Genomic DNA, 23770 nt, shown 5'->3' on the forward strand with positions numbered 1-23770 from the left:
ATATTTGTATTACAAGAATTAGGTTTAATGGCATCATATGTCGTCGGAACAAAGCACCTAATTTCTGACACCTTTCACATGATCGACAGAAATTATTAATGTCTTTGAACAAAGTGGGCCAATAAAGACCACGCTGTAAGATTTTTGCATCAGTCTTTTTTATAGAAAAATTACCACCACAAGCTTCATTATGACAAAATTTCAGGACACTAAAAATTTAATCATCTGGAATGCAACGTCTCATAATTTGGTCTGGGCAATACTTGAAAATATATGGATTGTCCCAATAGAAGTTACGAACCTCGACCAAAAATTTACGTTTATCTTGTGCACTCCATGTGGTTGGAAGTTCGCCAGTCACTAAGTAATTAACAATATGAGTGTACCATGGCAACTTAGTGACTCTGAAGAGATGTTCATCAGGGAAGTCATCTCGAATTGCTGGGCCATCAGCGGAATCAGAAAATTCATGACGAGATAAGTGGTTTGCTACCACGTTTTCAACTCCTTTCTTGTCCTTTATGGTCAGATCAAATTCTTGTAACAGAAGGATCCACCTAATTAAACGTGCCTTAGCATCCTTTTTGGAAAGGAGATATTTTAAGGCAGAATGGTCTGTAAAGACTTTGATAGGTGAACCAATCAGGTAGGAACGAAACTTGTCAAGTGCGAATACTATAGCAAGTAACTCTTTTTCAGTAGTAGAATAGTTCATGTGAGCACTGTTAAGAGTTCTACTTGTGTAATAGACAATGAAGGGCTTCCCTTCCCTTCTTTGACCGAAGACGACCCCTATAACATAATTGCTAGCATCACACATGACTTCAAACGGTAAGTTCCAAACTGGTGGCTGAATGATAGGGGTAGAAGTGAGTTTTGCAACGAGCGTTCAGAAATATTCCTCACACTCAGGTGTCCAACTGAACACAACATCTTTTGCTAGGAGGTTTCACAAAGGGCGAGCAATCGTCGAGAAATTTTGTATGAACCTCCTATAGAATCCTGCATGCCCAAGAAAAGATCGAATGTCTTTAATAGTCTTGGGGGTGGGCAGCTTTGATATGAGTTCAATCTTTGATTGATCAACCTCAATTCCTCGTTCTGACACGACATGCCCCAAGACTATGCCTGATGGCACAATGAAATGACACTTTTCACAATTGAGTACCAAGTCTTTCTCTTTGCAACGCTTAAGCATAGATTCTAAATTGAGAAGGCTTGATTCAAAAGAATCTCCAAAGATGGTCAAATCATCCATGACTACTTCCATACATTTCTCGATCATATCACTAAATATGCTCATCATGCATCGCTGGAAAGTGGCTGGAGCATTGCATCGGCCAAATGGCATACGCCGGAAGGCAAAAGTACCAAAAGGACAAGTGAATGTGGTCTTATCCTGATCTTCAAAGGAAATCTCGATTTGGTAATACCCTGAATAACCATCGAGAAAACTATAGAAAGGATGACCCGCCACACGTTCCAATATTTGATCGATGAATGGAAGTGGAAAATGGTCTTTGCGGGTGGCTGCATTAAATTTTCTATAATCAATGCACATGCGCCACCAGTTGTAACCTTGGTAGGCACAAGTTCCCATTTTTCATTTTGTATCACTGTTGTAACGCCCTGGCTACCCCAGAACAGTTACGGTGAACGGTGGACCGGAAATTTGACTCATTGCCTGAGTCCTTTGGTCAAAAACGTGCTCTAAATGTAATTAACAGGTTAAGGTATAAAACCAATAAAAAGGAAATGGAGATTTTATTACAAACTGCTCTTCAGAGCTAAACAAAACATTTGCAAGTGGTTCTCAGTACAAAATGGTCATTACAGTTTTAAATTTACAATCCCGCCGACCTAAGAAACAAAAGTAGGGTAAACCCCCTAGTTCCTCTGAGAACACCTTGACCGTGGTGGTCAAGCGGCCGCATATGTACACACCACCACATCAGCTCTCCACTCAAGGCTAGGTGAGCTTTTCTTTCCCTTTACCTGCACCACATAGCACCCATGAGCCAAAGCCCAGCAAGAAAACATAATACTTTTCATAAACATTATCAAATGATTATCATTATAATCACACTGAATCATAAAGCTTTCAAACCAGCAAATGAACATCACATGATTTTAGCGGGAGAGTGGCTGTTAGGTAAGCCACCGGCCTCCAAGCTCTGTTTTTTAGCGGGAGAGTGGCTGTTAAGTAAGCCACTAGCCTCCAAGCTCTGTTTTCTAGCGAGAGAGTGGCTGATAGGTAAGCCACTAGCCTTCAAGCTCTGTTTTGTAGCGGGAGAGTGGCTGATAGGTAAGCCACTAGCCTTCAAGCTCTATTTGGCATTAATGCTCCTTGAGTCATTCAATGCTAGTAATCGATTAGATCTAATCTCTGTTGGCTTGTGTGATTCACGCTAAGGCCGTTCTGAAAAATAAGTCAGCGCTTCCTGACCTATGTCCAGTAACACTGCTGAGCCTGACAAATAAGCCACAGCCTCACAGCTGATACTAACACTTTTGTCGATTCTGTATTCAATCCATGTCCATATTTATACAATCAACATGCCTCACAAATATCCATGCATGTCACACTTTGGGTGCAGTTTTCTTACCTTTGATTCGAGCTAGAATGAGCAAAAGAACAACCTTGGAGAACGATTTAGCTTTTAGTCCTTTAGCGGTTACCTAAACACAACACATATGGGATACCATCAATAATCAAGATAATCAAGGGTCTCAAACCATTATCTAGCCTCCAAGAGATCAATCCAAACTAATCCAAGTAGTAAGGACACTCCCGAGGCCTAAAACTAGGTTTCCGGGGTCCAAACGAGCAAACGGGGCGAAAACAGGGCAAGGGCTGCGGCCCTAGCACCTTGGGCCGCGGCCCCCAGGGTTCCCAGAGGCTAGGGCCATGGCGCCCTTCATCAAGGGCCGCGGCGCCCAGCAGGCACAAGTTTCCCCACCTGCTTCTTCAAAGAAGGGCCGCGGCGCCTCAAGAACAGGGCCGCGGCGCTCCACCCTGGGCCATTCCCAACCGCGTTTCTAACACTCCAAAGCCTCCAAAAACATACCTAAACATCCCCCAATCATCAAGACAAAGTTCCCAAGCTTCCCCATGCATCAAAACCCACAAAACCCAAGGCTCGAACGAGCCAAAAACTCAACAATCACAAAATCAATTCAAAGCTTAGAAACTCGGAAAAACTCAAAACTTAAACTTCGATTACCTTCAATTGGGTTGTTTTCCGTCGAATCCTCTGGTCAAGAAGCTTCTAATCTTCCCTAGGATCGCTATGCCTCAATCCTCACTCGATTCCGACTCCTAGAACTCAAGATTTCGTCAAAAAGGCTTAAACGGTAAAACGGACTTTGAAAAGGGAGAACGGAAGGTTTTCTATCGTATGTTCTATCTGATAAGCTACTTCAACCTTAAGTAACCTCAAATAAAACCTAATGCTCGGGGTCCTGAAAACACCCCCGAGGACATTATAGTCAAAACCTCCAAAATTTCACCCTGATCTCAAATATTCCCAATTTATCATCAAATGAACATTTCTATTACCCCAAAATTGACCCCGTTATGGTAAAACCGCTAATCCACTAAAAATAACCGTCTCATGTTGCTTAGCTCGAATATATCTCCATAACAATGGAATTTCATTCACAAATCATATCATGCACCAAAGTACACAAATTACCCTCAACGGGCCAAATTATCATCATACCCCTGTAATTGTAAATATGGACTCATATGCATGTATTTCACATCATATCATAATATAATCAACATATACATGCATTTAATCAATTAATAACATAATTAAGCAAGTATGGCCCTCCCGACCTACTATTCATGCCGCTAAACTCATCGGAGAATTCGGGGCATTACAACTGTTACCCCTGATTTCTTGGGAACAACTTGAGTTGGGCTAACCCATTTACTGTCAGCAACAGGATAGATGTAATGCCCCAAAATTCCTAATGTGGTTTAATGGCGGAATTAGTAGGCCGGGAGGGCCATAATTGTTTAATTATGCCACTAAATGAATACATGCATGTTTATGTGAATTATATTATAATATGATGTTAAATGCATGCGTGTGGGTTCACATTTGGCCCGTTGAGGGCATAATTGTATATTTGTATGCATGTCGGTGCTATATTGTTGAGACCACATTATAATGTGGGTTTGTTCGAGCTATTCGGCATGAGGCGATCTTGGAATATTGATTAGCGGTCTAGTCATAACAGTTTTAAGTTCGGGGCTCGGGATGAGTCTCGAGGTGAATTTAATGACTAGAGCGTTGCCGGGAATTAAAGGGTAACGAGATATAAATTATTGGTGTTTGAGACTATCAAGAATAGCGAGGATTGGAGAGTGTTAATTATGATTAACAAGATAGGTGGGAAATACCAATTTTTCCCTTGGGAGTCTTTAGAAATGCTTAATTGACCTAGGGGTATAATGGTATTTTCGCCCCTAGGATTGGTATAAACTATCTTAGGCTGTGAAGAAGAGGAAAAACAGAGTAAGTTCTTGAAGCTTTCCCGTACCTCTTTCTCCTCCATTTCCTTTGTGATTTTTGAGCCATTGTTGAGGATTCAAGCTTGGGAAGTAAACCTTGGGAGTTTGGGAGAGTGTTCTACCATTGAAGAGCATCACAATTTGAGTTTGAGGTAAGTTTCTAGCCACTAGTTCCCTAGTTTGCTCTGTTTTGGTTTTTCGTTTCAGCTTGTAGTTTTGTTGTGGATAGTTGGAATTAATGGAAGTTTTGGTTGGTGTTTAACTTGGGTTTTGATGAGGGTGTGATGTAGATCAAGTTTAGGGGTTGTATTGGATGTTTGGGTGGTGTTTTGGTTTGGTTTGAAGGGTTGGTGTCAAGGAAAATCGTTAGGGAGGAAAAACCAGAGATTTGGCTGAAGTTTAGGTTGGGCCGCGGCATGGCCAGGGAGGGTCGCGACCCTTAGTGGCATTTTGGCCAGAAATGAGTTTTTGGCTCGGGGATTCTAGCCTTAGGCCTCGAGATCGATCCTACTACCCGGTTTAGTAGGATTCGATGTCTCGGAGGCTAGGTTTTGGTTTGGGAACCTTCGTTATTCATTTTATTGATGGAATCCCACAATTGGTTATGACCAGGTAACCACTAAGGGACAAAAAGACAGGTCATTCTAAAGGGTCGTTCTTATATTAATTCTCGCTCGAACCAGAGGTAAGAAAATTGCATCCCATATGTGACATGGATGGTTGTTCATGAGGCATGTTGATTGTGTAAATGTGGACATGGATTGATTATTGAATGCTTAGCAAATCTTGCTCACTTGTGCATGGTACTGACTAACTAGTCAGATTTGGAAAAGGTGTCAGTATCAACTGTGAAGCTGGGACTTATTAGTCAAGTTCGGCATTGGTACTGGTCACACAGTGCTGACTCATAAGTCAGGACAGACTTAGCATGTTTAATGCAAGCCAATAAAGATTAGATCTAATCGATATCTGCAGTGGATGACTCAAAGAGCATTAATGCCGAACTGACCTCAAGTTCGATGAATACTATAAGCGCTTGTGTGACTTACCCATTAGTCACTCATCTGTTAAGTTAGAGACTTATCCATCAGTCTCTCATCTGTTTAAGCTAGTGACTTACCCAGCAGTCACTCATCTGTTAAGGCTAGTGACTTACCCAGCAAGTCACTCATCTGCTTAAATTAGTGACTTGCTTGTCAGTGACTCATTATGGTTTACCAGAACCTCAAGTGTTGAATCACTCATCTGTTTAAGAGCTATAAGCTCTGTGTGATTATAATTATAATCAGTTGTTAATATCTTTATGCATTACCGTGTTTTCTTGTTGGGCTTTGGCTCATGGGTGCTATGTGGTGCAGGTAAAGGGAAAGAAAAGCTCACCCAACCTTGAGTGGAGAGCTTAGGTGGTGATGTGTACATATGTGGCCGCTTGACCACCACGGCCAAGGATTTCTCAGAGGAACTAGGGGGTTTACCCTATTTTTGCCGCTTTGGTCGGCGGGTTTGTAAATTTGAAACAGTAATGACCATTTTGAGTTGTAAATAACTTGTAAAAGTTTTGATGGGCCCATGAACAACTTTATGTATTTAATGAAATATGTCCTTTCCTTTTTATTGATTTTCCACCTTAGCCTGTTAATAACACTTAGAAGACGTTTTTAACCAAAGGACTCGGGTAGCGGGTCAAATTTCTGATTCACTGTTCACTGTAACTGTTCTGGGGTAACCAGGTCGTTACAATAGATTATGCAAGAATCAAGAAGTTTCAAGAATTCAGTCTTAACTACTTCCTTCATCGTTGGGTTCAATCTTCTTTGAGGGTCACAAAGTGGTATAGCCCCGTCTTCCAATTGAATGTGATGGGAGAAAATTAAAGGAATAATACATTTGATGTCTGTTATCGTCCATTGTAATGCATCTCTTTGTTCTTGCAACACATTGATGAGTTGGCGCTCTTGTGTGGCATTGATTTTGGAGGATATTATGATAGGAAAAATGCTGTCAGCTCCCAGGAAAACATGCTTAAGACCGTCGGGAAGTTGGGTCAACTTTGGCTGAGGAGCTTTTTCAATGGAGGGTTTTGGTGCTTCTCAATCTTGAGGATCTTGAGGGAGTTCCTCCAAGATTGGATTCCAAAACATGGTTCTTCTAGCCTGTGAGTGTTTGAAGATTTCAGGGTCGATTTTAGACTCATCGGGCTCAGAACTTTCTGAAATTTGGAAGCGGTGATTATTTATGATTAGATGTGTATTTCGCTTTGACCTCTTTCGAAATAAGTGTATCGATCAAATATGATTGGAAACACTCATCGTTATCAGGTGGTTGTTTGCCGATGTGGAAAATATTCACTTCAGAGTCATGTTCCCGAAAGAGATTTTCATGAGACCATTCCTACAGTTAATGAGTGCATTTTCTATTGCGAGGAAAGGTCTACCGAGAATGATGGGAATTTTGGACTCTATACTTACTTCAGATTGAGTGTCCAAGATGAGAAAATCAACAGCATAATAGAATTTTTCAATTTGAATCAGAACATCTTCTACTATTCTCCGAGGTTTCTTAACTGATCAATTGGCCAGTTGTAGCACCACAGATGTGGGCCTGAGTTCTCCTAGACCTAATTGCAAGTATATTGAATATGGCATGAGATTTACACTTGCTCCTAAGTCTAGAAGGGCTTGACCGAATTCCTGTTCCCCAATTTGGCATGAGAAGGTGGGACAACTAGGATCTTTGTACTTAGGAGGTGTCTTGCAGTCAATTACTGCGCTAGCTTGATCTACCAAGAATGCAGTTTTCTTGACATGGTGCTTTCTTTTAACGGTGCACAAATCCTTGATAACCTTGGTATAAGCTGGCACTTGTTTGATCACATGCAACAATGGCAAGTTGATCTTCACTTGTGTTAAAAGGTCTAGGATTTCACCTTGATTTTTGTAACGCCCTAAACTCTAGGGGCCATTACGGTGTGCATTTTAAACAGTGCTAAACTCACTAATCGAGTCATTTGGCCATAATCGTGTAACAAAGTATGATTAGCGGTTTAGGGTTAAATTTTTTGGCTAAGATATAATGTTACACTAAAATGTTTACTGTATACATTGGGATCCCAAAAATATAATTTAAAGGTTAATTACAACAAAAGATTTACAACTAGCCGACCTAAGCAGCAAAATAGGGTTTAACCCTAGTTCTTCTTTCAAACCTCGGTCATGGCGGTCGAGCTGCCGCATATGTACACATCGTCACCTAAGATCTCCAACTCAAGGATGGTCCAGCTTTCTTTTGCCTTTACCTGCACCACATAGCACCCGTGATCCGAAGCTCAACAAGAAAACTCAATATGCTCATGAACAGTAATAACATGTTACCAAATCATAACAGGCATGCCTAGTAATAATAGCCCTATTCATGCATGCAAATAAATCCAATTAATAATGATTGTGGGCCATGCCCTCTTGTATGGATGACTATCAAGTCAATCCTAAACAGATGAGTGATTTAACACTTAGAGGTTCTGTTAACCATGATGAGGCTTATAGCCCTAATCAGATAAGTGGTTTAACACTTGAGGTTCTATTAACCATAATGGGGCTTATAGCCCTAATAAGGTGAGTGACAGAGGATTAAGTCACTAAAATGGGTTCCGCACTCTCAGATAAGTGACTAATGAGAAAGTCACTAACTTAAACCAGATGAGTGACTAATGAGCAAGTCACTAACATGGGTTTCGCACCCTCAGATGAGTGACTGATGAGGGAGTCACTACGTGGGTTCTGCACCCTCAGATGAGTGACTGATGAGCAAGTCCAGATGAGTGACTAATGATCAAGTCACTAACGTGGGTTCCACACCCTCAGATGAGTGACTGATGAGGGAGTCACTATGTGGGCTGAACACCCATAGCCATGTGACGATGCAGTCACCTGGACCTTCTGGCCCTGGCTCTAAGTGACTAGCCATAGGCTAGACAAGCACTTTTAGTTTTCATTGAACTTGAGGTCGGTCCGGAATTATTGCTCATGATGAGTCATTCAATGCAGATGTCAATTAGATCTAATCTTTTCGGCTCTGGGTTCATGACGCTTATGTCGCTCCTGACTCATAGGTCAATAACATACGACCAGTGCTCGATACTATTGTCGAACTTGACTAGTAAGTCATAGCTTCACAGTCAGTTCTAACACCATTGTCGATTCTGACTAATAAGTCAATGCCACGCACAAGTAAGCAATGCAACCAGCCATATATCATATGTCAAATATCCAAATGTAGGGCATTCAGCATGCTTACTTAACAACTGCTAGCATACTTTTTATCATGCACAAATGGAGAGACTCAAGCTCTGATCAAACTCATATTCAACATTCATGGCATGCCCTAATCACATGTTTCTCATGCATCACATACTGGGTGGAGTTTTCTTACCTCTGGTTCGAGCGAGAAATAACAATTGAATGACCCTTGAGAATGATAGATCCTTTAATCCCTTAGCGGTCACCTAGTCATAACCAATTACAATCTCCATTAATGAAAATATACAATAAAAGGGTCTCAACCTAAACCTCACTCCCGGGACCCCGAATTATACCCAAACGGTGAGTAGATTCGATCCCAAGCCTTAGGAATTGAAACCCCGAGCCAAAAACCCTCAAAAGTGCCTAAAATATGCATCAAGAAAAGTAGGGTAGCGCTACAGCGCTGCCGCCTTAGCGCCACAGCACTACAGGCATAGAAGTTTTTCCTTGGCTAGCGCTGTAACGCCACCCTTTAGGCGTTGTAGCGCTAGGGCCAGGCAGAACTGCCCTGGTTCTTCCCTCCTTTCACTCTTCCATTTCAAAACTAAAAAATGAGATCCCAAACTCCATCCAAACCCCCAAATGAACCCAAATACTATCTACACATGACCTAGGCATCATAACCCAAGTAACCCTAGCCAAAAACTCCCATAAATTCCCCTTAACCAACTCAAAATCCAGCTGAAACTCAAAATGAAAACAGAGCAAGAAACATAATTTTAATGGCTAGAAACTCACCTCAATCTTAGCTTAGAACCTTATTCAATAGTGGAACACAACCCAAAACCCTCAAGGCTTGGTTCCTTAGCTTGGTTCCTCAAAAGAGCTTCAAAATCCAAGGGGAAATGAAGAAGAAAATGATGAACGAATGAAGAGGAAGAAGGCGAAGGAGATGCTCTATTTTCTACAATTTCCACAGCCTTCTAATGGCTAAATATAACCTTAGGGTGAAAAGACTAAAATACCCCTAGGTCATTTAATGTTTTCTTAAGGCCACCAAGGGCAAAACCGTCCTTTCTCGCCTGTCTTGTTAATCATAATCAACACCGTCCAATTCTCGTTATTTCCAATATTCTCAAATGCAAATAAATTATATCCCAATACCCTTTAATTCCGGGTAATGTTCTAATCACCAAATTACCCCGAGCCCCGAAACTAACCCCGAAACTAACCCCGCTATGACCAGACCGATAACTTGCATTCAAAGATCGTCTCATGCCGAATGACTCAAAAAAATCCACATATAATGTGGTATTACTCATAATTCTCCATCATGCGTGAAAATACACAATTACGCCCTCAATGGGCCAAATTACCAAAATGCCCTTATAATTAAAAATTGACCCATATGCATGCATTTATCATCATATTATAATATAATTCACATAACCATGCATATAATCATTTAAAAACATAATAAATCAATTATGTCCCTCCCGGCCTCCTAATCAAGGTCCTAAACCTTATTAGGGATTTTGGGGCATTACAATTTTCCAGTACCTTTCTAGTGGATTTCAAAGCTTGAGGAAAGGGTGCCTTTACTGAAATGCTTATTGGCGTATCATCATCTAGAGTGGGCATTGACGTACTCGTTGTGTTAGTTAACGGTGAAACCGTACTTTGACCACTTCGAGTAGAGATGGCATTAACCTCTTTGAAATTTGTATCTAGAGAGAAGGAGGTTTGTGCCATATGTTGCCCTTTTTGATGGATTATAGGTTGATCGGGAAGTCTACCATGCTCTTGAATTGCCAAAGTAGTGTTTAGCTTTGTCATTTGGATTTTTATGTCTTTCATTTCCTGTATCATTTGTGTGAAACAAGATTTGAGCTCTTAAGTTGAGACTATTTGTGTTTGGACGAGCATTTGCAAAGTATTCTCAAGAGAATTACTTGACTGCATGTTATTTTGAGGAGCAATGTATGCTTTTGGCGGTTGTTCTTGCTCAGGCCTCCATTGGCTCCCAGATGCTTGGTTTGATTCCTTCCAGCTAAAATTTGGATGGTTGCGCCAACTGGGATTGTAAGTGTTTGAGAAAGGGTTATAAGGCTTCTTCTAATCCACTAAAGCATTTCATTGTTCCTCATTTCCTCCTCTTAACTCACCAAGAGTTGGGCACTCTTGTGGTTGATGTTCCGCCCCTCAATAGATGAAGCATGGATCTCGTGTCTCTTCCTTTGCAGCCATGTGGATTCCTCTACCTTCTTGAGATTTGAAAGCCTCGAATTGTTGTCTCAATGATTCAATTTGGCTTTTGACGTTGTCATCTTCCCTTAATTGGTAGATTCCAGTTGATCGTGGCTTGTCCATAGGACTCGGTCCATTCCATGTGTAGGACTTTTCAGCGAGATCGTCGAGGTACCCGAAAGCTTCATCGAGATCTTTTTGAAGGAATTCTCCATTGCACATCATTTGCACGAATTGTCTTTGTCCGGTTGGGAGACCGTCATAGAAATAGCTGATCAGACGCCAGCTTTCGTATCCATGATGTGGGCATTGATTTATCAAATCTCTAAACCTCTCCCAGACCTGATGGAAAGTTTCATGGTCTTTCTGGGTGAAGGTAGAGATTTTCCTCTTAAGGCTGCTAGTCTTATGAGGCGAAAAATATTTGGCAAAGAATGCTTTTGTCATTTCATCCCATGTTCTGATAGATCTAGGCCTTAAGGAATACAACCAGCTTTTTGCTTTGTCTTTGAGAGAGAAAGGAAAAAATTTCAATCTCACAATGTTGGTAAGAGGTTAATCATGACGGGTTTGAAATCAAAATTTGGCATATTGTTGGGATACATTATGCATGAAGGTGTGGTTGTACGCATAGGATGTAAATAATCCTGTAGCGTTCTTGGTTGGACTTCATCTTGATGAGCCATCATGGGTGGTTCAGGAAGTCTCGATGAATTAGAAGAATTTGAACAAATTGAAGAAAACGACGAACTAGGAGAGTTTTCTAAAGCTTCTACTTATTGTCTCACGAATCTCCTTAGTGCGTCTCTATTTCGTGGCATAAATTTTTGTTTTTATTATATTTATTTATTATTATTTTTATAAGTATTGCAAGTATGTAATAATGTAATAAGTAAACACCAAAACTGTTCCCAGGCCAATTGTGAAGGCTGCCAAGGTACCACTTTAGGCGCAAGAGCTTTTCTAGAACTCCCCGAGGTTCTTAGAAAACGTTGGAGGGTAACGCTGACACAGACCTTATTTAAGAACAAATATTTCTAAGACAGAATAAGTTTTGTTTTTACTGATTTCCAAAATTACACAAATGTTCTTCAATACTTTTTTTATGCTTTAAAATTTTATGATTTTTTTTTTTTCCGGAAAAAACCTAAATCTAGAAAATAAAATTCTAAACCTAAAAGTAAAATGAATAAATAAAAAAAAAACTAAAAATAAAAATTACTAAGGAAAAAAAATAAATAAAAGAGAAATTAAAAAAATATATATACTACTTTTTTTTAAATAACAAAAAAATTAATTTACTATTCAAACCATTAATTGTAGAAATACCTCCCCGGCAATGGCGCCAAAAATTGATATCACCCAATAAATTCCTAAGCGGTCGCAGTATTAATCAGGCTATGTCATATCCACAAAGAGATAAAATACAAGTAAAAAAAATATTAGTAAATTAGAAATAATAAAGTTTAAAATAATGTAACTTTGAAAAAGAATATATATATATTTTTAACACTAAATAAACAAAATTGAGGAATTTGAATCAAAAAGAAAATATGGAAGGCATAAGTTTCATTCATGCAAATATATATATATATATTAATAAAATTGATTCATTCTACTCAACTATAATTCTACACCATTAATTATAGTTGGAAAATATATATAATAAAGTTCACCTTAAAATATATTCTTAATTAAATTATACTAACTTCTAATTTTAAAACCTATCATGTTATATACCTTCGAGCAACAAAATACCAATGGCAGAATGCAATAAAAAATATATAATATAAAAATATCATAAATTAAATTAATAGCCTAAATTACATAAGAAGAGCAAGACTAGACTTATATAAAAGACACTAATAAATTCATAATAAAAATAAGAAGCAAATAAATTTAATTGTAAGAAATATATAGAAATGAAGAACAAAATAAAGAATCAATATATTAAAAATATAATGTAAAACATGAACTTCACTCTAGCCTTTCCAATAGAGAATTTAGCCTAAATAGGCATTGTTTTCACTCAAATAAATGTAAAATAAATGAAAGAAAAATAAGAAAAAAAAAATGTTTTTCTCTCTAACTATACTCTCTACACTTAATTCCATAATGTGATGATTATTTCTTACATTTGGCTCTCTATTTATAGTGGAAATATGACCCAAAATGTGTTAAAATTGTGTACAAAAGAGTGGGAAAAATGGCTGTAAAATTGGTGCAAAATGGGACAAGTGGGAGACAAGTTGCAGCAGTAAAGGAGACACGTTGGCCACATGTCACGCACCGATTGGCTCGACTGGTGGATTGTTCGGTCATGGGGGACAAATGCTAAGCGAGTGGGGACCATCTGGGCGACGTAGCGCGCGTTGGTTGGCTTGGCAGTGGAGTGCGTCAGGCAGATGGCAGACGTAAGGCACGGTGGCTCGGCTCGGCTTTGTCAGACGGTGTCAGGCGCATGGCAGATGGCTCGGCTGCTGGCGTTGCTCAGCTAGACAAATGGCCTGTTGCCATGTGGCAGTGTGGGCACCTGCTGAAAGTTGGGATGGGCTTGGTTTTGGGCCTAAGTCACCTTCAAAAATGCCACTTTATCATCATTTTTTCAATTAAATTTCTTTCTTTCTTCTTTCTTTTTGTTTGTGTCAAAAACACATTTTATTTCCTAAAAATTAAATACAAATTAAATCAAAATTAATATTCTCAAATATAAAATATATTACAATAAATCCATGAAAATATTAATTAAAACTTAATTTATTTTAAACTTTAAAACTAATAAAATGATATTTTTGAGCACTAATCACTCACATACACACATATGGGTTTCTGCAACGATACGTGAAGTGGACCTACCACGGTGAAGTTGATATGCCTCCAGTAGTGGACGACAAGGCTCCAGTGACTGATGAGATCATTGATATCATCAATGATGTTATTGGTGAACAAGACACTAACGAAGAAGGCGTAAATGAAGGAATTTCAGATGGTGGTGGCAATAGTGCGGAGAATCAATTTAATGACCTGTTTCAAGAGGTCGAAGCTGAGTTATACCCTGGTTGTCTTCCTTGAACTTCTTGGCAAAGATGGTGCACATGAAGGTTATGAATAAATGGACAAATAGTTCATTTGATGAACTTTTGAAGTTTACGAAATTCTCATTCCCAAAGAAGAATAAGATTTCGGCTTCATTCTATGAGTCTAAGAAAAAAAATGAGGAAGTTAGGGTTAGGTTATCAATCAATTCATGCTTGCAAGTATGACTTTTGTTTGTTCTGGAAGGAGCCAGGCCGTCCGTCCAAACAAGGCCAGCTTGAAGTTGAGTGGATGGTTGGGCATATCCTCGAAGATCTTCTTCTCCCTGGGATAGCTCGAGAGGTAGTAGAAGCCATCTCCTCCCAGAGCTCGGGATGGATTGCTTTTCAAGCAAAAGAGATACAAAATCTCTTTTGGTGAAGGTCCTTCCCACTTCAGTTCGTGGTAAAGCGACCTCAGGGCTGACAAGACCCTGTATGAGTTGGTCTGGAGTTGGAAGGGCGCGAGCCCAACGAAATATAGAAAGTCCTTAAAAAAGGACTTCAAGGGAAATAGGGCCCCTGCCCTCATATGCTCGTGGCTCCAGGCCGCGAGCTTCAACTTATTTTTGGGATTGCCATCTCCCAGGGCGTAATAGCTACGTTCATTGGAGGTCGGTGCTTGACACCTTAGCAAGCCTGACAATCCTAGGTCGTGGCGAGCTAGGATGTTGGTTATCTGCCCCAATGAGGAGACTGAGCTCCAATAATGCTCGGCCTCGAAAAACTCTCCCGTCGAGGTGGGAATGGCGGTTGGCTACGAGGTGGATGGACGATTTGCTGATTCTTCCATCAATGAATATTTGAGTTCGCCTGGTTTGAAAGCAATTGTCACTTTAAGAGCAGGGTCGAGAGGAATAGGTCTGGGCTCGGGGTTCGGGTCTGGATAGATTACGACCTTAAGTTTCTTCCTCTTTCTCTCTTCGACCTCGTCGATCTGGCGTCGAAAATGAGCTTGAATATCCTCTTTCTCACACTTCAATTCGTGCTCACGGATCATCTGCTGGTTCCGAGTAAAGGGTGACTCTGGGCTCAGAGTTGTCGGTGAATAAGGAATCGCAAGTATTGACCCCCACCGCTTTTCCAAATTCTACAACATCTAGCAAGAAAGAAAAAGGGTGAGGGCCAGGCGTACAAGAGATTAAGGATAAAAATCAAGATGGCCTGAGCTCGAATGCTTAAGACCATGGAACAAGCTCGATCAAAAGAACGAGATCAGGCTCGTAGCGTGTATTCCACATAAAAGGAGAAAAGTGGATTTATTTTTTAGAATCCCGGATTTTCAGGAAAAAAGTTGGTGGTTACTCAAAAAAGAAATATTTTTGGAAAACGTCCAATTTGAAAACCCTAATTCTATACCTCGTTTCTTTGTCTACACAATATGATATCTGAAATCTAAATAACATAGTAAAAGCCATATTTTCATTTTTTATGGAAAATCTGGGCTTGGAAATCCATAACACCAGATGAGCCTAAAAACTACACGATATTGACTAAAGCATTCTAGTACAAAACTAGTAAATGTGCCTAAAGTGCAACAACATAAACATGCATGGAAAAAATATATATATACATGAACATACGGGGTCAAGAACAAATACTTACACAATGTAGGTGGTGGATACAGAGAAATGGATGACCAAAGGAGAGGTTGCAAAAACGATCTCACGGAGTCGAACAAGCCAATGGTGTTTTGTTTTCTTGGTTTGGAGAACATGCAAGAACTGGGCAAATCGGGTTCTGGTTTTCTTTTTCCTTCTCTTTTCACTGAAAAACTCGAAGACATAAAACTGAAATGAGGAAGACGATGGGCGTATTTATAGGCCCCAAAGGATGCCAAACGTCGAAATGATCTGGACCGTTGGCCAATTTCGCTATCTGATCGAACGGACAGGAACAAATGAAAGGATGGCACCATAAAGTTGGCAGGCGGACGGACGTGCGCATGGTGCAAAAGACACTCAAGTACTCTGATCATCCAGTACCTAGCTGACGCGTGTCCACACTCGAGTGCAATTGATGCTACAGTTCCAAGAAGGGCAGTTCAAAAGTTTCCTTCTCATAGGATTCGAACTGATACTTTTGAGGGGGCAAAATGTTACACCCAGATTTCAAGATAAGAAGTTATGACCCCAAAAACTGGGCTCATCAAGTGTGAGCTCAAAATATATGCGGCCATCATATGACCCAACCGTCGGACCTCTTTGAAGTAAACAACAACCTCGAGGATGTATAGCCTCGAATATGCTCTGAGCTCGCAATGGCCATAGTATGACACTTGTATATATTTCTCCCTGATTGCCTTTAGGCAAAATGGCTCGAGCTCGGGAAGTGTAAGCACGAATGTGGCAACATCATCAACATCTACTTGTTCTGTGCATAGGCGAAGCTAGGCGGCGTGCTCGTGATCAAGTGATAGTCTCGGCGAGTTCAATGCTAGTTGTTGATCTCGAGTGTTTGATGAATCCCGTATCCGAATTACTATATTATGTGTGAATATGTTTATTGTTGAACAATCCCAATATTTAAGGGATATCATTTAATCTGTTATCTGATCCCGTTCCTCATGGGACATTTTCGTGTAGGTAGGAAATAATGCATTAAATAGCATTATATTAATTGATTTGCAGAATATCTTCCCCGAGATATGTGGGAATGAATTCTGCAACTTTCTCTATAAATAGAGAAGGAAGCACCATTTGTAAAGGGGGGATACTAATTCTAGAGAGAAAATTCTGGGCAACTATTCTCTGAAAAGTTTCCAGAAAACTCCCAAGTCTTAATAATATAGACTCGTGGACAAGGCAGAGTTAACTGCTGAACCACGTAAAAATCCTCCTGTGTTATTTTTTGTTTATTTGCTCCAATATCTTCTTGTTTAATTGCTCTCCTTTTTAAGTTGGTGAAAAACAGTGTCAACAGAGATTATGCATTTGGATCGACCTAGTTACACCAGCATAATTGGGGAAATGTCCCGATCTGTTCCGGATGTGGATGATGATTTCATTAATGACGATTATGATGACGAAATTAGTGAAGATGATTTAGAAAGTACAGATGATGATGTAGGAATCGACATTGATGAGAAATAATATTTTCTTATGAAAATTCATATTTGTATGTTTAATGTGTATGTTTTAATTTGAAGACTTTTCAATCGATATATGACTTTACTCAATAATGTTTGTTTTTCAATAGTTTCAACTGCATTACCAGAATTATTTAAGTTATGTAATTAACCTCAAACTATAACTGAATTTAAGTTAATATTTATTTAAACTGCAAAGATATGTCTGCTACTGTTGCTCATTCTCATGGCGGTGATGGAGCGGATCCTCCTCCTCCAGATCCCACGCGAGTTCCTACTTCTTGTGAGACAGGTAATATACTATAATTAGTCTATATTTTATCAATAAATGACAAATTGTTATTATTTTATTCAATTTAATTTATTGTTTAATTAACATATGTAGCAACTGCCGCAAAAAGAAGAGGTCGGTCTCGATCCAAAAATTTGCATCAGCTCATCAACGACAATAAAGGTCTGTTGGCTCTACAATTTGATCTGAAGGAGGGAACCTACAAAACAATTGGTGATTTTGGGACATTGTTCACAAGACTTATTGGTAACCTTATTGGTCACTATGTCCCGTTATATTATGACTCGTGGCAGAGTGTTCTAGATGAACACATAATTGGATTGATGCAAAAGCTTGAGGTAAATTTATCTACTTATTCACATGTAATGTTTTTTTTTATATAATTTAAAAAATTTCACCATTTGTTTTTGAAGGATTTTTTCATTCTTCTCCAAGCTCTCCCTGAGTGGTGACTGATAGAGACTGGGATTGAGCGAGAGTCTACAAGGATAGAAAAGGTCGCAAGAAAAGACACTTCGATGAACATGGAGGGTATGATGATATCAAGAAAGCCAGAAAGAATCCACTGGAGGACATGGACAACGAGAATTGACAGAAGTTGGTTGACCTTTTCACCACTCCACAGTTCATGGCATGCTCAAAGGCAAATGCTGCCAACAGAGTAAAACAGAAATATCCAAGTCTTCGTGGATCGACTTCTTATGCTTCTGCTCGATTTAAGAAGGTAAATAAAAATATATATATAATTTGAAATATTTTAAGTTATCTTAATAATAATTTCAATATTTAACTGAGATTTTGTTAAATTTTATTTTCTAAAGATGAATCTTTAGACTAAGGTACTGTCCATCATTATCGATACGTTCCATGACGTGCACAATCATCCGACACGTGGAAGGGTGAACACGAATGCTAAGGATGCATATGTAAGTAACTTTCTAAGTTTTGTATATATGTATATTATTCAATTATATCATTTATCAACTGTCTTGTTTCTAAACTGCACGATGCCTTGCAGCAAGAAGCCCAGACACAATCCCAATCCCAATTCCAATCTCAATCTCAATCTGAAGCAGGAAGTGCCACTGTCAATGAGACACAAGTCGTCTTAAAGGTACTTGGTCAACATCGTGGCCACAACCGAGGTATTGGACGCAAGTTGAAGGGCACTAGTACCTTTGCCTCAAGCACCACCGGATCCTCTTCACAATCAGAGGCATCACTATTTCTGTCCACCACATTTGGCCCTCCAACGTTACCACCTGAGGCTTTCTAGTCCATGATTCATCACTTCAGTCAAGCCTTTATGACCCAAAACAACAACTTTCAGCAAATGCAACAATTTTTGCAAGCAACAAATCCGAACATCCACGATCCACAATTTCAACCTGTTAACTTGGACATGAATATGATACAGTCCATGATGGCAAGCTTTCAACCACAACAACCACAGCAGCCACAACCACCACAGCCACCACAACGGCAACCACCACAACAGCCCGACGATAATGACTTTGGAGTTAATTTTGATGACAATTAGTTTTATTATATTACTATTTTGAACTTATTAATATTTTGTGTTGTTTTTTTTATTTTGGAGACAATACTACTTATGTTTTGTTATCTTATATTTTGGAGACTATAGATATTGTTAAATTGGTTTTTTTATTTAATTAAATAAGTTGGTTTTATTTATTTATTTAATTAACATTTAATATTTTATTAAATTAATTTTAATCAGTATAATCAATTAATTTTTTTTTAAAATGTATACCTACGACGACGATGCATGCTGAATACGAAAATCTCAGTTTTCGTGACACTACGACAACGACATGGCGTCGCTGAAGGCATATAAACCCACGCACTCTTCAGCAACAACGTATTGTTGATGTAGATGAGGCGATCGACGAACCTATAGCGATCACATGTCGTCATTGTAGGAATTTTTTAAATTCAAATTTTCAAATTTTGCAACCACCAACAGCGACGACATGTCGTTGCAATATCCCAGTCTAACCGAAAAAAAGGATTCCCTACTGCGACCGCTACTACGACAACATGTCGTCACTATAGCGACCGAAGAAGGATTCCCTTTTGTCACCCTTATAGCGACCACATGTCGTCGCTGTAGTAAACCACTACTGCGACGACTGGGTTTTGTCATCGCTGTAGATTGCTACACATACGGACCTACAACGACGTCATTTTTGCGACGACAGGTCGTCTCTGTAGACCTACATTGACGATTTCTTGATCTACAGTGACAACAAAAGTTGTCGCTGTAGACTCTTTTTCTTGTAGTGTTGGTCAATGTCTTGGATATTACATCACACCAAATGTGTAACTAGATCTTATCGTAGATTACTCAATCTGTAAAAATCCAGTGTACTAATTTAATCTTAGGACAAAATACTTTTGAACATATAATTATCATTATAATCCACTGTAACTAAATCACTATATTTGTAACTATACATATGTTTGAGATTTTATAAACGTTTGTATTAATAATAATTAATCATGAAATAAAACATGTAAACAACGCAATTTGATTGAACAAAATGATTTCTACCACTTTATTGATAATGAATGAATTACATAAGAAATGTGGTTTTATAAGGGCATAAAACCCAACACCTCTTTGGTAGAGAGAGAATGTAAAAGATAGGTTATGATAGAGAGAGAAGAAGAATTAATGGCATGGTTACTATTGTCAAAATTTTACAAAAAGACTTATTTTGGGAATGCCTAATAATATTGTTATATTTTTTAATTTATTTATATTATGATGCATAGAGCTTGAAATTTCCCTACTTAAATTAATATATCCTTTTTTTCAAACAATGGGAATAATACAGCTCATCTTTGATTGTGAATAAAACAGTAATAACCTTGGTTGCCTACTGAGATTAATAAAACAGTAATAACCTTGGTCCCTAAAAGTGATGCTCCTAGTAGAGCAGTAGACTACCGTCCCATAGCTTGCTGCAACACTCTGTATAAATGCATCTCCAAAATGCTCTGCAGTAGACTTTCAGAAGTTCTACCGTTTATAATCAGTCCTAATCAGGGAGTGTTTATTTGTGGGAGATCATTAGCTCATAATATACTCATCTTTCAGGACTTGATCAAGAACTATAATAGGAAGAACACCTCCCCGAGATGTGTTTTGAAGATTGACCTTAGCAAGGCTTATGATACAGTTGATTGGGCATTTTTGGAAAGATTGTTGACCTGCCTTAGATTTCCCACCAGATTTATAAATTGGGTAATGGTTTGCCTCAAGGGTACCTCATATATACTTATGTTGAACTGGCGGCTGCAGGGGGGCTTTCAAGGGGTTAAGGGCCTTCATCAAGGGGACCCAATATCACCTTTACTGTTCGTTTTAGTAATGGAATATCTGTCTAGGCTGCTTCAATTTGGAGCGATGCAACCTGCATTTCGGTTCCACCCAATGTGTAAAAGTCTCAAAATCATCAATTTATGCTTTGCTGATGATTTAGTGATTTTTTGCAAAGCAAACTATGATTCTGTTCAGATTATTAAGCAGATGTTTGATGAATTTTGTAATAGTTCGGGAATGAAGGCTAATCTCAACAAGTCTCAAGTTTTCTTTGGTGGCATCTCGGCTCAAGACAAATCTCAGTTACAGGAAGTGCTTCATCTTGAGGAAGGCTCATTCCCTCTCAAATATCTGGGGATCCCTATGCGGCCTACTAAATGGAAAGAGGCTGACTGTGGTGAAATTTTGAAAAAAATTAAGCTCCGTCTTCACACTTGGTCTAGTAGACATCTATCTTATGCAGGAAGGGTTCAACTTATTACCTCTGTTCTTCTTGGGCTGCGTAACTATTGGATGAATATCTTTTTATTGCCCCAAAGTGTCATTAAAGAAGTTGACAAGTTATGTATGTGGTTTCTTTGGGGACACAATGGGACTAGGAGTAATTTTCACCTCACTGCTTGGTCTACAGTGTGTTTGCCGAAAACCCTTGGAGGATTGGGGTTTGGTGAAGGTTCTAAATGGAACAAGGCCATGCTTGGGAAGTATATCTGGGCAATAAACCATCAACAAGAGACTTTGAGGGTCAAATGGATTCATACGGTGTACTTAAAAGGGACTGATTTCTGGCTCTACCAGCTCAAAACAGACACTAGCTAGTATTGGAAAAAACTCTGTCAATTACGTAACTTGTTTGCTCAGGAGGACATTGATAATGCGAGTAGTCATGGGAAGTTTAGGATTGGGCTGTTGTATGCTAAGCTTATCCACCAAGTTCCGGCCAAGCATCATCAATTTGTTTGGAATCGAATGAGCATTCATAAGCATAAATTTATCACTTGGCAAGCTTTTAACTAGAGATCATCTTATTAGAGTTTCTATGGTTATTGAATCTGTTTCTTGCCCAGTCTGTGAGCTGGCAGCTGAGAACCACAATCACTTGTTCTTTGAGTGCCTATTTTCTTAGCAGGTGGTTCGACTGATTCAAGGATGGGTCCGTTGCAATTGGCCTCTTATTTTCACGACTTGGACTGCTTGGATTGAAGATATGAAGGGGGGTACTCATGCCTCGCTAGTGGCTGCTGTTTTCTCAGCAACCGTGTATTACCTTTGGCATAACAGGAATATTTGTCATTTTCAGCACTATTCTCTAAGTGGTAAATCTGTCATAGAATTGATCAAAAAAGACATTATGTTTAGACTTAGTTATTTTAACCATAAGTTTGTTAGAGGCATTAAGCTGAGCTATTGAAGGAAAGCTGCCTTTTGTCTGGTTGTTTGTCTGAGTCCTTGGACTTTGCCTTGTATATTTTGGCTTGTGATTAATGAAATTCATCTTTCTTGATCAAAAAAAAAAGAATAAAAGTCTTCTATCATTAAATCACACAATTTTTTTCTCTTTCACACTACTAAAAATTTGACAAGTAATCATCATTTCTCTTCTATATAATAAGTGTGTAGATAACGGAAATTTTTAGTTTTAACGATTTTTTATTTATTTTTTAATGTTAACTTTAACAGAATATTATTATATTTAACAGAATATTCTTATATTTAACGGTAGTTTCTAAACACTTAAACCTAAATAAAATTAAATAAATAATTAAAAAAAATGATATTTTTGAGATATTTTACAATGATAATTATTTAAAAATAATAAATAATTAAACAAATTAAAATATGATAGTTTTCAGATATCATACAATGATAATTATTTTTAAATAATAATTAATTAAACAAATTAAAATATAATATTTTTTGAGATATTTTACAATGATAATTATTTAAAAATAATAAAATCATATGTTTTATAACTTAAATAAAATTTAATTAAACGTAAAATCACTTATTAGAATAATATCATATTAAACATATAATATAATCTACTATGAATTAGCAACAAATTATTTTTTTTTTAAAAAAACAAGCAAGAAACTTGTTACACCTAGATTTCGAGCCATTAGGATTGTGATCTCGAAAGCTGGATTCGCAATGAATGGACTCATAATGTTTGGAACGTGTTCGCAGCCTAGGCATCAACCCTGCGAAGTAGAGACGACTTCGAAGATGGTAGCCTCGAGATCCTCACGAGCTCGAAAGACAGACACCGAAGTACGTCTGTTCTCAGGAGGGCCTCGGATCAGGGACTCCGAGCCTGACACAAGTATGAGCTCGAAGTCATGTGATCTCGGGAAGATGCTATAGCTCGAAAATCGATAAGAGACCTGGGTGAATAGGGCCTTGGCGATATAAGATAATAACTTTGAGTATCTTAGTGAATCATCAATGAGAGACACGGTCTACATTGATTACTATAAATCCCCTATAATCAAGGGATATTAATTGTTCAGTTATACGCCCCCTCATCTTCAGGGGACGTTTCCTTGTATATAGGATTACAGGCTTTGAATGCCATTAAATTTATTTGCATATACAGAATAACTTCCCGAAATATGTGGGATAGTATTCTGAAATCTTCTCTATAAATAGAGAGGTCATGCACCATTGTAAAGGACCGAATTTTTGTGATCTTGAGAGAAACTCTGGAGAATTCATCCTTGAAGAATTTTCAAAGATCATCTTAAGTTTAATAACAAAGGCTCGTGGACTAGGCAGATTTAACTGTTGAACCACGTAAAAAATCTTGTTTGTGTTATCATATTTTTATTGGTCATTACTGATTATTTTTTTCGTGCTCTTATTTCACTGTTGACGAAAAACGGCGTCAACAGTTTGGTGCTTTCATTGAGAGCCTTAAGCATTCAGTCCCTGAACAAGTTATGGCCGATAATAATCAGAAT

At 38.6% G+C, this 23770-nt stretch overlaps 1 protein-coding gene and 1 non-coding gene across 2 annotated transcripts; both read left to right on the top strand.

Moving 5' to 3' along the window:
* The first annotated feature begins 11299 nt into the window (after positions 1 to 11299).
* Positions 11300 to 11406, top strand: LOC133813464 (small nucleolar RNA R71). The gene has a single exon (XR_009884474.1). It is a non-coding gene; the product is annotated as a small nucleolar RNA R71 (small nucleolar RNA).
* A 9452-nt stretch (positions 11407 to 20858) lies between these two features.
* Positions 20859 to 21629, top strand: LOC133823078 (uncharacterized). The gene has a single exon (XM_062255668.1). It carries the CDS (start codon positions 20859 to 20861, stop codon positions 21627 to 21629), a length of 771 nt encoding a protein of 256 aa, XP_062111652.1.
* The last annotated feature ends 2141 nt before the right edge of the window (positions 21630 to 23770 follow it).

Source organism: Humulus lupulus, chromosome 1 (assembly GCF_963169125.1).
Source record: "Humulus lupulus chromosome 1, drHumLupu1.1, whole genome shotgun sequence".
Lineage (NCBI taxonomy): Eukaryota > Viridiplantae > Streptophyta > Magnoliopsida > Rosales > Cannabaceae > Humulus > Humulus lupulus.